Here is a 14082-nt window from a genome sequence, read left to right as displayed (position 1 = left end):
CATACCACAATTCCTAAAATGAGTATGGTACCATCAACAAATGATTTATAATGTAACTAAAGTCTTAAAATCTTCTATTAACTGCAATGCTTTTTAATGAGGTGCTATCATGTATATTGGTCCCAAGATGGCTGCCAACACTTCTTGGATGAAGTGCTGACAGCCAATCAGATCTCAGGATGAGATGTGTGGTTAGGCTCCGCCCACATATATATATGATTTTACTTTTGATTTTCTCAGGAACTACTGAACAGATTGACACCAGACCTGCAAAAGGCACTTCCCTGAGCTGAGGACTACCTCTCTGCCAAATTTCAAGTAATTCTGTTCAGTCGTTCGGGCTGTACCTTGGACTAAAGGTCCCTATGGAAAATTGCATGGGGAAAACGCGTTTGGGGAACCCCCTTTTTTCTCAGCCCCCGCTTGACGAATCCCCCCGAGACTTTCAGAGTAGGAGTGGAGCCGAGCGCCCCACCTATTTTGAAAATTTCGCGAGGATTCGTCAACCGGCGCCAAAGTTATTCCAAATAGAATGTTGCGGATTTCCTATGGAAACACGGTCCTAACTATAACTATCTACTGGCGACCGCCAGTAGATAATATATATATATATATGATGGAAATCGGATGGCAGGAGAATGTTACCTTTCGTTTCTCGGAGGCCCACTAAAGGCAGTGACAGCACATTAATTTTGTATGAGAGCACAGAACCTACTAAGGAATAATTTTAGAAAAGACACTGCAAAGTTCACGAAGAGAAAAACAACTTAACACTACAACTCCCAGTGTGCAGTACAAACTGAAATAACCTGCTGCTAATTAAAGAGCGTCATAAATACCAACAGGCTGGAGTAAGTGGCTTTTCTGTGTAATCTGCGCCGATACAATGCAATGCCTGTGAACAAGGAGTTCATATCTCCGAAACGAGAATGTATTTCCGAGGGATGAAATGTTTGTTTGCCCACATTAATCCGTCTTTGAGTGCGCTTCCAAATTGAGGATCTTTGGTGAACAAAATATATATATATATATATATATATATATATGTCTTTCCAACAGGATGAAATCTGAGAGTTCCCAGAAAATAATCCAGCGGCACACCAAGGACAACACAATAAATTTTTTATTGCGTTAAACGCAATAAAAAATGTATTGTGTTGTAAAGACATAATCCTGTTGGAAAGACATAATAAGTGGAGTTGCGACTGCGGCTGGCACCGGCGTCGAAAGGAAGGAGAGCGGGGATCTCGCAATGACTCTTTGGAAACATATATATATATGCTTCGAAACGCGTAAGGCGAAGTACAAATTTTCTGAACGTGAGTGTGCCTTACTGGGTCTGATTCAGAGGGCATCTTTGAACCAAGGTTCAATTGTTTTCTTAATTAATAAATATGGCAGTTCCGGCCGTGAAGAGTGCACCACCCTCTGTATGTGAGGGGCCACGGAGACACAGAACTGTGTCTAAGTCTCCGGTGGGGAATCAGACGGCGCATTAATTGTTAATCTGACGATTCGAAGGCCCACTGAAGGGCGAAGAAAAACCCATAAAGGATGTGCAGCCATGGGACCAACTATTGGGAACACTGAGGGAAGGCACAACAAACCTACTAAGGTAAAACCGAACTGCAAACCCCAGCATGCCACACTAGTGGACACACCTGATACGAAATGAGGGACGTAATAAAACACGTGCTGGTTAAAGCGCCTTTTCCTTTTGCCCGTGAATGCATATGGTGTTGCCTGTGATCAAGGAGCGTCCCTGCTCCGAAACGCGTAAGGCGAAGTACAAATTTTCTGAACGTGAGTGTGCCTTACTGGGTCTGATTCAGAGTGCATCTTCGAACCGAGGTTCAGTTGCTTTCATAATATATATATATATATATATAAAAGTACATCTATACGGTGATGAAGCCATGATGTAAAGGTACTCCTTATGTACTGGCCTGAATGTAATGACTTGATGTATTTCTCTGTGATTAATGACATACAACCACAACAAGTTCATACATACTTTGTTAAATACCATCACTAATCTTTCAATTAGAGGCCGATTACAATGTTGGTTGTTTGTAAAGCCTCTGACCGCTAGTCCGATCGACACAGTCAGTTTGCAGTCTGACCAGCGAATTACGATGTTGGTAGTTTGAGCGTAAACTGGCCAGTCATTCTGATGCGGTTCCGAGTCTCTGAGTTTTCTGGCTGGTCGGAACCGCCCCGTAAGCATCGAAGTATGGCTTTTCTGATTTCTGATGTCGGTTTGCCACAGCCTTTGATGCTAGGCTTTCCAACATGGAAAGGCTGTTGGAAAGCAACTTTGGTGGCCCCTAGCAGGGCCCCTTTGCTTCCATGGCCTATGTTAGGTGGCCAAGGGCGTACCTAGGGTGCCCCTCTGTAAATCCCTGCACTGTGTGGCAGGCACCATGGGATGTCTGCCACAGGGTGCATGGTTTTACACATGCACCCATTTCTCAATGGGAGCCTGTATACCGGCCAGTTTACGGCCATAACACAAGCTCCCATAAAGAAATGGGAGTAACCAACCGAACAGTGTTCGGTCGCATCATGATCAGGGGGTCATAACTGTCGACCAGAGGTCAGTCAGTCGGTCCCGAGACTGCGACTGTGTAGGTCAGAGGCAACTCTGACCAACATCGTAATAAGCCACTAAATGTCTTAGCTGTCTGCTTGTCCAACCACATCCTGTTTATATATTCCATAAAACCGATAGACTGAACACATACCTGTTATACGATGTGATACAACAATGGCATAATGGCATGTATTGACATGCACCTCATCATGAAGAATGACGATTTCCTTTATCTCTTAATATAGGTTAATAATTTAGCATTTTCTATATTAATAATATTATGTGGATAGATGTGAAAACTATATTACTTCCAAATTGATTATACTAAGCATAACATTTCAATTGTTTGACACCAGATACCTATGGAAGACGACGTTCTACGTTTTTCTTCTTAAAGTCATCTTATTGGTCCACACACAAGAAAAGTGGGATCGAGGTGGCGTCTGACAATGTCAGCGATGGGGAAAGTACCAGTGATTTCATTGAAGCAGTGACTCCAGAATTTCGTGGGAAAGAAGCCATCAGGTAGGAACACCACATGACACTGCAATACTTGTTACACTGTGATTCAAAATCTTTAAAACTAGGATGTATTTTATGAGGGTTCAGTACTTCTTGTTTTAATTTCCTCTTCCTAAGTATTATGAAATCTCAATTATACCAAGTATATATTAATACAAATTTAAAGGATGTTTGCCCATTTCTTGGAAGGCAACTTTTGCATTGTGTGAAAGCCTCCTTCACCTTACCTTCCCCAGTGTTGTTGGCTGAATACTCTACAGCATTAATAGAGCACATTCTACTATGCTGTATAGATGTATTCTCGCTGACTGTACTACTGAATTCAACAGCAGCAATACAATGACATACAAATATAGAGGACAGACTATCAAGAGACAAATATTCAAAGGCAAGTATATATAGGAAAGTATAGATTTACTATTCCTAGCTCCACATCTACGTACCTTGAAGATATATGTACTGGATATCTAAATATATGTGGAACCAGGTGTTAAAAATCTATACTTTCTCACCTGTAGATATTTTAGTAAAATATTTAATAAAATATTCTGTACTCAGTATTCTGTCCCATCAATACTGTTGATTCAAATTCAGGGGAGAGATTAGTCTCATCATCCTGGAAAGAGCAGCTGGCCTTAACAACATACAGTTGAACTTAGCAGCTCATAAAAAGTAACCTCCAAACCATAGAAAAGAAAAAGCTGTTCCACTGGTGAGCATGATGCAGAACAGATTTTGGTGGTAGACCATTGAGGAATTTTGAATTTATTCTTGTGAAAAGACAGTATTATCTTTGTGATCATTAGTTCTCTAATCCTTCAGGTGTGCACCTTGAGGTGCCCCAAGCATGTGTGTATATATATATATATATATATATATATATATATTCACTTAAAAAAACATAGGTTTCACACATGTTATAGTTAGCTGGACATTTCACTCGTAAAAAACCAATGAAATTCCCCCGTTATAGTTACTGCAGGCAACTATAACTCACGCAACCGCAATCCTCTGCTGATGACGTCAGATATTACATCACTGTATTTAGACACTTATTTACCCATGTCTTCTTCCATTAATCTTTAGCTATACATATATTACAAATATTTATTTTTCATACAGACACATATGTCATCAGTGATGTAATATCTGACGTCATCAGCAGAGGATTGCTGTCGTGCGAGTTATAGTTATCTGAACTAACTATAACGGGGGAATTTCATTGGTTTTTTACGAGTGAAATATCCACCTAACTATAACCTGTGTGAATCCTATGGTTTTTTAAGTGAATTTGCAAGGTTTTTTAAATGCTAATTCCTAACTATAACGTGTGTGAAACCTATGGTTTTTTAAGTGAATTTGTATGGTTTTTTAAAAGCTAAGTTATGTATTTATTATTTTTTTTTTTCAAGGTTTTTCACCGTGCGCGCACTTTGGGCACACGGTGCACTGCGCGCACCGTGCACGCTCCCCGGAATTTTTTTGAAAAAATAAAACATTTTTTTTTCCCCTTGGGGGTCCTTCTGTGACCCCCTGACAAAGTCTAGGGGGTCAGGGACTCTCTTCCCTGCCCTCTTTTCACGTTTTCCACCTTTTTTCACCCTTTCCTTTACAGTGCGAGAGACAAAATGGCGGCCGACACTTCCTGATTTCGACCGATTTGAATGTTTACCGACATCTAACAACCAATCAGAATTTCGCTCGCGCATGGCACCGTGCACGCACGTGCGCACACGGTGCGCGCGTATAGATATTTATATGCTTTTAAATGCTATTTTCTCAGAAAATACTGAACAGATTGACACCAGACCTGCAAAAGGCACTTCCCTGACCTGAGGACTACCTCTCTGCCAAATTTCAAGTAATTCTGTTCAGCCGTTCGAGCTGTACCTTCGACTAAAGGTCCTATGGAAAAATGCATGGGGAAAACGCGTTTTGGGACCCCCCTTTTTTCTCGGCACCCGCTTGACGAATCACCCCGAGACTTTCAGGGTAGGAGCTGAGTGGAGCGCCCCATTTGTTTTGAAAATGTCGCGAGGATTCGTCAACCGGCGCCAAAGTTATTCAAAATAGAATTTTGAGATTTCCTATGGAAACACGATCCTAACTATAACTACCTACTGGCGACCGCCAGTAGATAATATATATATATATGTATTCACTGAAAAAAACATAGGTTTCACACATGTTATAGTTAGCTGGACATTTCACTCGTAAAAAACCATTGAAATTCCCCGGTTATAGTTAGTTCAGGTAACTATAACTCGCGCGACCGCAATCCACTGCTGATGACATCACATATTACATCACTGTATTCACTAAGATACTGTTAATAAGTCAGTTATACAATTAATTTTACAAAAAAAACCATCCATTTAGACACTTATTTACCCGTTTATACTTCCATTAACCTTTAGATATACATATATAAAAAATATTTATTTTACAGAAAGACACATATTCACTGGATGATGTCATCAGTGATGTAATATGTGACGTCATCAGCAGTGGATTGCGGTCGCGTGAGTTATAGTTACCTGAATTAACTATAACGGGGGAATTTCAATGGTTTTTTACGAGTGAAATGTCCAGCTAACTATAACATGTGTGAAACCTATGTTTTTTTCAGTGAATTTGCAAGGTTTTTTAAATGCTAATTCCTAACTATAACATGTGTGAAACCTATGGTTTTTTAAGTGAATGTGCAAGGTTTTTTAAATGCTAATTTCTAACTATAACGTGTGTGAAACCTATGGTTTTTTTAGTGAATTTGTAAGGTTTTTTAAATGCTAATTTATGTATGTATTATTGTATTTTTTATATATTTATTTTACAATAAACAACCTATGTATATAGTTATAGATTGACTGTATCCTGTAATAAAACAGTTTAAAATGTTTTTTTTTAATGGTTTTTCACCGTGCGCACCCCGCGATTTTTGAAAAAAAAAGAAAATGTTTTTTTCACCCTTCGGGATCCTTCAGGGACCCCCTGACAAAGGCTAGGGGGTCAGGAACTCTCTACCCTGCCCCCTTTTCACGTTCTCCACCTTTCTTTTTCACTGTCACACACAAAATGGCGTCCGACACTTCCTGATTTCGACCGATTCGAATGTTGACTGACATCTAACCACCAATCAGAATTACGCTCGCGCACGGCCACGGTGTGCGCATATAGATATTTATGTACTTTTAACTGCAATTTTCTCAGGAACTACTGAACAGATTGCCACCATATATGCAAAAGGCACATGCCTGACCTGAGGACTACCTCTTTGCCAAATTTCAAGTAATTCTGTTCAGCCGTTTGGGCTGTACCTTCGACTAAAGGTCCTATGGGAAAATGCATGGGGAAAATGCGTTTTGGGACCCCCCTTTTTTCTCAGCCCCCGCTTGACGAATCACCCCGAGACTTTCAGGGTAGGATCTGAGCGGAGCGCCCCATTAGTTTTGAACATTTCGCGAGGATTCGTCAACCGGCGCCAAAGTTATTCAAAATAGAATTTTCAGACTTCCTATGGGAACTCGGTCCTAACTATAACTATCTACTGGCGACCGCCAGTAGATAATATATATATATATATATGAAAAATGAAGATTGCCGCTTCTGTGGGATGCACTCACTAGGGGTAAGCCAAACATCAAAAGGCAGCACACTTGAAACCTCTCCCCACATAGGTACTGCCAACACGTTTCAGATAACCTCCTTCCTCTGGGCAGTTTGCAGAAAAAGGAGAGGCAAACAACAGGCTAGCAGAACATCCCCTCTTTTATTTCTAAAATTTTCAAATGTAAGTCAGGTGAGTTAATACTTGCATGCTGGGACTGGAAGTATTTTACTCCCAAGTGGGTGTTGCCTCACAATTTTCTAAAAGTTCATCGTGGGACAAACAAAGTTCCAAAGCGGCACCTGTATTGCGAAGGCTCCCCCAGCTCCGCATCCCCATGTGCCCACTTGGGAGTAAAAGATTACCAGTCCCAGCATGCAAGTATTAACTCACCTGACTTGCATTTGAAATGCCGAACAGAATATGCTGTTTATGTTCTTACCTGTACCTGTGGCCTCTCTTATGTAGGCAGCACCAAACTCCAAGTGCATGCCCACATTCTCCAACATTTGAGAGCTATTGTGAATAACGTTGCCACCTATCCAGTGGCCCATCACTTCGAAGAAAGGCATAACAATGACCTCAAATGTCTCAGCTATTTTGTAATTGTTGCCATCCCTAAATTACGACGGGGTGGCAATAGGGAAAGGTTACTGAGACAATTAGAGACCCGACCTAATACTGGAACTTGACACTAAGGCCCCCTTTGGTCTTAACACCACTGAGGATATGCACACTTACCTGTAGTGATCTTTCTATCTCTTACCGATAGCCTCCACCTGTTCTGCTTCCAAATACCCATATAATGATAACACTCGTCAGTCTGTCGACTGTTTCCTTTTCACCATATATACATTCATGTACACATATATATTTGAGTATGATTTACAATGTATATTCAGTGTACTCTATGCCCATACATTTATTACTGGCATGATCAGAACTTTTTTGTTTACTATATTTGAGGACATCTCCTATTGCTTCTGCAGTCTCCATATAATATATTGTTGGTCACTGCACATTTTTATATATATATTCTCCATATCTTTTTTGATATTGGCATTTTTGCACTTCTTTTAGCACTTTATAGATCGCACTAACATGAACGTATTAATGCTAGTAGCGCAACATACACAATTATTGCATTTTTGAACACTTAGGGGGTGGTCAGTTAATATTTTATCATGGAGTTTTTTGCAGAATTTTATTTAGAATTTGGAAGTCTTACTGTGTGTAAATAGATGGTCTATATTTAAAATATATGCACTGATTTTGTATGTAAATTTTACTACATCTGAGTTACCATAACGCATTTATGCTGTTATTGCGGACTTATACCAATGTGTTTTTATCACTGTATTTATACTGAGATATATTTATTTATTTATTTATTTATTTATTTATTTATATTTTATATATTTAAATGCATATTTATTTATTTATTGTAATAACACATTCGAACTTCTATATAACTCAGGTTATTAAGAATGAAATTACTGCTATATGACCATGATTCCACTAATATGCACTATACGCCAGTCTGTCTTCCAACTTACATGCAATGTATTAAGTTCTGCAGTCTGTTTTCCATGTTTTCTGATCATGTGACACATGGTTTAGCAAATTTAATAAGAATCTTTCCGCAATGCCTACCATATGTGATCTAGGCCGACGCTTCGGCCAAAACGCGTCATGACAGGCAGTTGAGAGAACAATAAATCCAATTTATGTTGCCACCAAGAGGAGTTTGCTTCGTTCCTTTTCGCCATACCAGGAGGTTCAGGAATGATTGTTTGCAGCATATATATATATATATATATATATTCCAAATATTCAGATGTCGTGCGCTCTCAGGAACAAAGTAGTTCAACACAGATAGCAGAGAAACGGGTGTTTATTCACAACGCGTTTCGACTTTCACAAGCCTTGATCACGTGAATAACGGTGCTACAGTGATGACAAACTAAATAAAGTAAGAGAGCTATGAATATAAACAAAGGACCAAAAAATCATGGTAACAATAAAGCAGCCCAATGCAGCAGCCATCTTGGAGTGGTTAAATTACCATCTCAAGCATGAATATTTTCACTTTCATGTTGTCCAAATGAGGCATAGCAATCAAATTGACCACAAATCCTGTAAAAATTAATACTAGCTTACATAAGGTATAATATCATAATACCTGGCAAGTGCCCATGGCGTGTTGTTCAAACCACCCCATATAACTCCAATTGGAGGGTAGTCAAAGGCAGAGATCTTAACCCGTATGTGCGGAATGTCAAATAACCAAAAGGATAACAATGGACAACAATCAACAAAGGGGGGGTAGTATGTGTTCCCCAAGTGGGGCTAACCGTGTTGACCAAGAGATGGACCAAAGTTTTTCACACGCCCATATATCCAGAACTGGTGATGACCTAGGTGAAGTGAAGGGGGAGAGAGGGAAGACTGCCCGTGCAGAGTGAGTGTCAGTGTTGGGGCCCCTGCCTCTCCTCCTAAAAAGAAGTGAACAAAATCAAATGAGAAAACATTGTTAAAAACAGATGTAAATGAATCTGCATCTTGACAGTTCTAGTACATGTTCTAAAATTGGAAGAAGGGAAGAAAGGGCACACTGGTTACACAGACATAACATAATGCAACTCTATATACATCAAATATATCAAATACAGACAGGCTGGCGACAAAATCTAAATTATCACTCTCTAAGGTGTACGGCTAATTCTTCGTCCTGATTGAGACCGCCAGGGTCCTTGCTTTGAAAGTCAACAATGTACTTGGATTCCCTTTGTCTCAGCCTCAGTACCCTATCTCCTCCCCTGGGATTACTGAGGACTTGTTCCAAGATGAAGTATCTGAGTAAAGTGGAGTCAGAGAAATGATGGTCCCTGTAGTGACGTGCAACAGGATATTTTTCGTCTCTATGTGTTATGGCTCTACTATGCTCAAGTACCCGTTTTTTGGCTTGGAGGGTAGTGCTTCCTATGTACCACTTGTTGCAAGGACATACAATCACATAGATAGCAAATGTGGTGCTGCATGTTAGAAATTGCTCTATCTCCTTGTCAACTCCATTATACGTGGTCGTTTTGAGGAATGTGCTCTGTTTACACGCCTTACAATGGCCACAGGGAAAAAATCCCTGAAGCCCATGTGTGTGTTTATCCGGGTACATTGTCACATCACTGCGTACCAACATGTCCCTAATGTTCTTCCCCTTCCTGTACGTGATACTGGGTCGTTTGGGGATACTGGTGCCAATGACATTGTCAGTAGTGAGAACATTCCAATGTTTGGTCAGGATATGTTTGATGTTATCTGAATTGGTGTTATAGGTCATAATGATTCGCGTGACATCGTCATCATCCTTAGATGTCTGAGTGGGTTCATTTTCCAACGTAAAGGTTATAGAAATCCCGTTGGCCCTCTCTCTAGCTCTGTTGAGTACCCAATTGGGATAGCCTCTATCCCTGAAGCGTTCAAACATCTCCTCACTCACTTGCAAATAGGCTTCTTCTGAATTGCAATTTCTTTTGGCCCTCATGAGCTCACCAAAGGGGATGCTCCATTTAAGGGTCTCTGGGTGACTGCTCAATGCATGTAAGATGCTATTGCCAGCAGTGGCTTTCCTGAAGAGAGTGGTGCGTAGTTGGTTGTTAATGATGTCAATTTTGACATCCAGGTATTCTGCCCCTGTACTACTAACCTGTCCCGTAAGAACAATATTGCTGGAATTTTGATTGAGGCATTGGATAAAATCTAAGGCTTCATCTTCATCACCCTCCCAGACAATGAAAAGGTCATCAATATAGCGCATCCATCTGATGACATGCGCGAAATGATGGGCAAGCTCCTGTTTGGCCACTATGATCTCCTCCCAGTGACCCATAAATAAATTGGCAAAGCTGGGGGCAAAGCAAGATCCCATCGCTGTACCTGTCGTTTGTCTGTAGAGTGTGCCGTCAAATAGAAAAATGTTGTTAGAGAGACAGAACTCTATCATCCCCAACAGCATCCTGCTATGTTCCCTAAGTCTCAGAGGTCTTTCATTGAGGAAATGTTCACAGGCCCTTAGTCCTTGACTGTGATCAATAATCGTATAGAGGGATTGTACATCAAGTGTGATGAGAAAGAATTTCTCATCCCACTGGATGTCTTGGATCTTAGTCAGAAAATCTTTAGTGTCCCTCACATAACTGGGTAATGCCATGACAAACTCCCTAAGGAAATGGTCCACGTATTTGGAGACATGTTCTGTTACACTACCTCTCGATGACACGATAGGGCGCCCCGGGGGATCTATAGGGTTCTTATGTAACTTGGGCAAAAGGTATAGTACTGGGAGCACAGGATGATCGTTTTTAAGGTATCTGTACTCCTCCCATTCTAAGATCCCTTTGTCTTTCCATACAAGAAGTTTGTCCCATAAATCGATGATACTAAGGTTATATGTTTCCATGGAAACAGAGACATAACTGTTGGAATCCTCCAGCTGTCTAAGACCTTCCGCTACATACTTGTCTCTACTGAGGATGACAACGTTGCCACCCTTGTCAGCAGGGCGTACTACCACACTGGAGTCATTGGCAAGATCATGGAGAGCTTGTCTCTGACCGAAAGATAGGTTGTTACATTTGGTATTGTTTTTCTTAGTTCTGTAAGTACATAAAGCTTTGGCAACACAGTCATGGAACGTATCGATGTTGTCGTGTGGAAGGGAAGGGAGAAACGTGGATTTGGGTTTGAAACCCGACAAAGCACTGTCATCCATAGTGACCCCATATTCTGTAAGGGTCTGAGTACTGGTGGTAGGAACACTATTGTCATCAACATTGATAGAATTGTGGATGTTCATGTCTGTAGCACTTGTTGTTTCTCGTTCTAATTCAATGAGATTAATCAGGGCGTCCATGTCTCCTGTGGTGATCTCATTATGGCGTCTTGGAATGGATGATTTGGTCCCAATGGTATTGCCCAATCTTTTGAGCGCATGCCATTTTTTCAACTTCAATTTTCTAGTGAATTTGAACAAATCTATCCTGGTCTCAGTGAAGTTAAAAGATCTGGAAGGGCAAAAGGACAGACCCAGGCACAGAGTCCTTTTTTCCAAATCAGTCATAACCCTATTGGACAGATTGATGACAGTTTTATTTACCATTGTCATATCCATTATCGCATCCTTCTGGAGCGGGTTCTGTAACTTCCCACGCCGCCCCTTCCTCTGCCTCTCCTCCCATCGTTGGTGGATTCTCTTTCTTCTATTCCTTCGTTTCCTCGTCCCCTTCCACGTCCTCGTCCCCTCCATCCTGATGCAGTCTTCGCCGGAGCCTCCTTTGTCGTCCGTCTGCTCCGGCGCAGGTGACGATATTCCTCCAAAAAATTCACTTGCCGTGTTGTCGTCTCAAGGCTGTTAGTTTCTTCTGTGGAAATGTCGGATTCAATGTCGCTCGCCGTAGATGTTGATGGCGTTGGTTCCGTATCTCTGTCTTCCCTCATGGATGGTGGTTTTTCCTTATGTTCATAGAGATGGTCATATTTCCGGCTGAAAGTGAGAATTCTACCAGACTCGTAATCATTGTAGTCTCTGTTCATTTTTCTCTCCTTCCGCGCTTTGATCTCCTCTTCATGTTTTTTCAGCCGCTCTTTCATACTCTGTAGGGATTTCTCTATGGTCTCTTTATCGATGATTGTTCTCAATTCATCAGTGATTTCTTGTATTTGTTTAAGAATTGTCTCTCTGTCAATCCAAGCGTATTTGACTAGGATCTCAAGCATACGCCTGGAGCTTGTGGCTGAGTTCTCAGACCATTCCGTTAGCATGGCTGGGTTGGGTGCTTCATAAGTCGGTGTTATAAAAATCCTAAGACCTCTGGGCACCATTTCTTGGTCAATGTAATTCTGGAGCGAAATGGCCTCCCACCACTTCGAGATTTCCGTTCTTTTAAGTTTCTCCAGTTTGATCATTTTATCATCAGTGGATAACGTCGATGTTGTTCCTGGTTTCGTGACTGATAGACTCTTGGGTTTTTTGGCAAATATCGCCAGGGCAGCCGCCCTGCGTTCTTCCTCCTCTTCCATATGCACTACACCCGAGTGTAATATCTGCTAAGTGTGTAGGTATTGTTCCCCTTGTAATACAAGTTGCTCCTGCCAGTCCTTAAGGATCAACTGATGTTCGGGGTGCCTGGAAAGCTCCACCTTGATTAAATAATGCTACATAAACCACCTGACTATTGTGGATAGTTCTAATGACACAAGGTGCACAAGTTCTTTGGTGTTAACGAGAATTGTTGTGCCACAAAGCGACAGTATGCATTGTAAGGCGTGTAAACAGAGCACATTCCTCAAAACGACCACGTATAATGGAGTTGACAAGGAGATAGAGCAATTTCTAACATGCAGCACCACATTTGCTATCTATGTGATTGTATGTCCTTGCAACAAGTGGTACATAGGAAGCACTACCCTCCAAGCCAAAAAACGGGTACTTGAGCATAGTAGAGCCATAACACATAGAGACGAAAAATATCCTGTCGCACGTCACTACAGGGACCATCATTTCTCTGACTCCACTTTACTCAGATACTTCATCTTGGAACAAGTCCTCAGTAATCCCAGGGGAGGAGATAGGGTACTGAGGCTGAGACAAAGGGAATCCAAGTACATTGTTGACTTTCAAAGCAAGGACCCTGGCGGTCTCAATCAGGACGAAGAATTAGCCGTACACCTTAGAGAGTGATAATTTAGATTTTGTCGCCAGCCTGTCTGTATTTGATATATTTGATGTATATAGAGTTGCATTATGTTATGTCTGTGTAACCAGTGTGCCCTTTCTTCCCTTCTTCCAATTTTAGAACATGTACTAGAACTGTCAAGATGCAGATTCATTTACATCTGTTTTTAACAATGTTTTCTCATTTGATTTTGTTCACTTCTTTTTAGGAGGAGAGGCAGGGGCCCCAACACTGACACTCACTCTGCACGGGCAGTCTTCCCTCTCTCCCCCTTCACTTCACCTAGGTCATCACCAGTTCTGGATATATGGGCGTGTGAAAAACTTTGGTCCATCTCTTGGTCAACACGGTTAGCCCCACTTGGGGAACACATACTACCCCCCCTTTGTTGATTGTTGTCCATTGTTATCCTTTTGGTTATTTGACATTCCGCACATACGGGTTAAGATCTCTGCCTTTGACTACCCTCCAATTGGAGTTATATGGGGTGGTTTGAACAACACGCCATGGGCACTTGCCAGGTATTATGATATTATACCTTATGTAAGCTAGTATTAATTTTTACAGGATTTGTGGTCAATTTGATTGCTATGCCTCATTTGGACAACATGAAAGTGAAAATATTC

General features: G+C 41.1%; 1 protein-coding gene across 5 annotated transcripts in view; it reads left to right on the top strand.

Annotated features, from left to right (window-relative positions):
- Nucleotides 1-14082, top strand: part of LOC146810317 (ATP-binding cassette sub-family A member 10-like) — a 1555322-nt gene that overhangs the window by 374092 nt on the left and 1167148 nt on the right. For all 5 annotated transcript variants that reach the window (XM_085617313.1, XM_085617310.1, XM_085617311.1 and 2 more), the window contains exon 10: nt 2950-3118. In XM_085617313.1, coding sequence (XP_085473439.1) covers nt 2950-3118 — 169 coding nt within the window. The remainder of the gene's footprint in view (nt 1-2949; nt 3119-14082) is intronic.

This window comes from Triturus cristatus, chromosome 7 (assembly GCF_964204655.1).
Source record: "Triturus cristatus chromosome 7, aTriCri1.1, whole genome shotgun sequence".
NCBI classification, from domain to species: Eukaryota; Metazoa; Chordata; class Amphibia; order Caudata; family Salamandridae; genus Triturus; species Triturus cristatus.
This window is presented reverse-complemented; position numbering and strand designations above follow the sequence as displayed.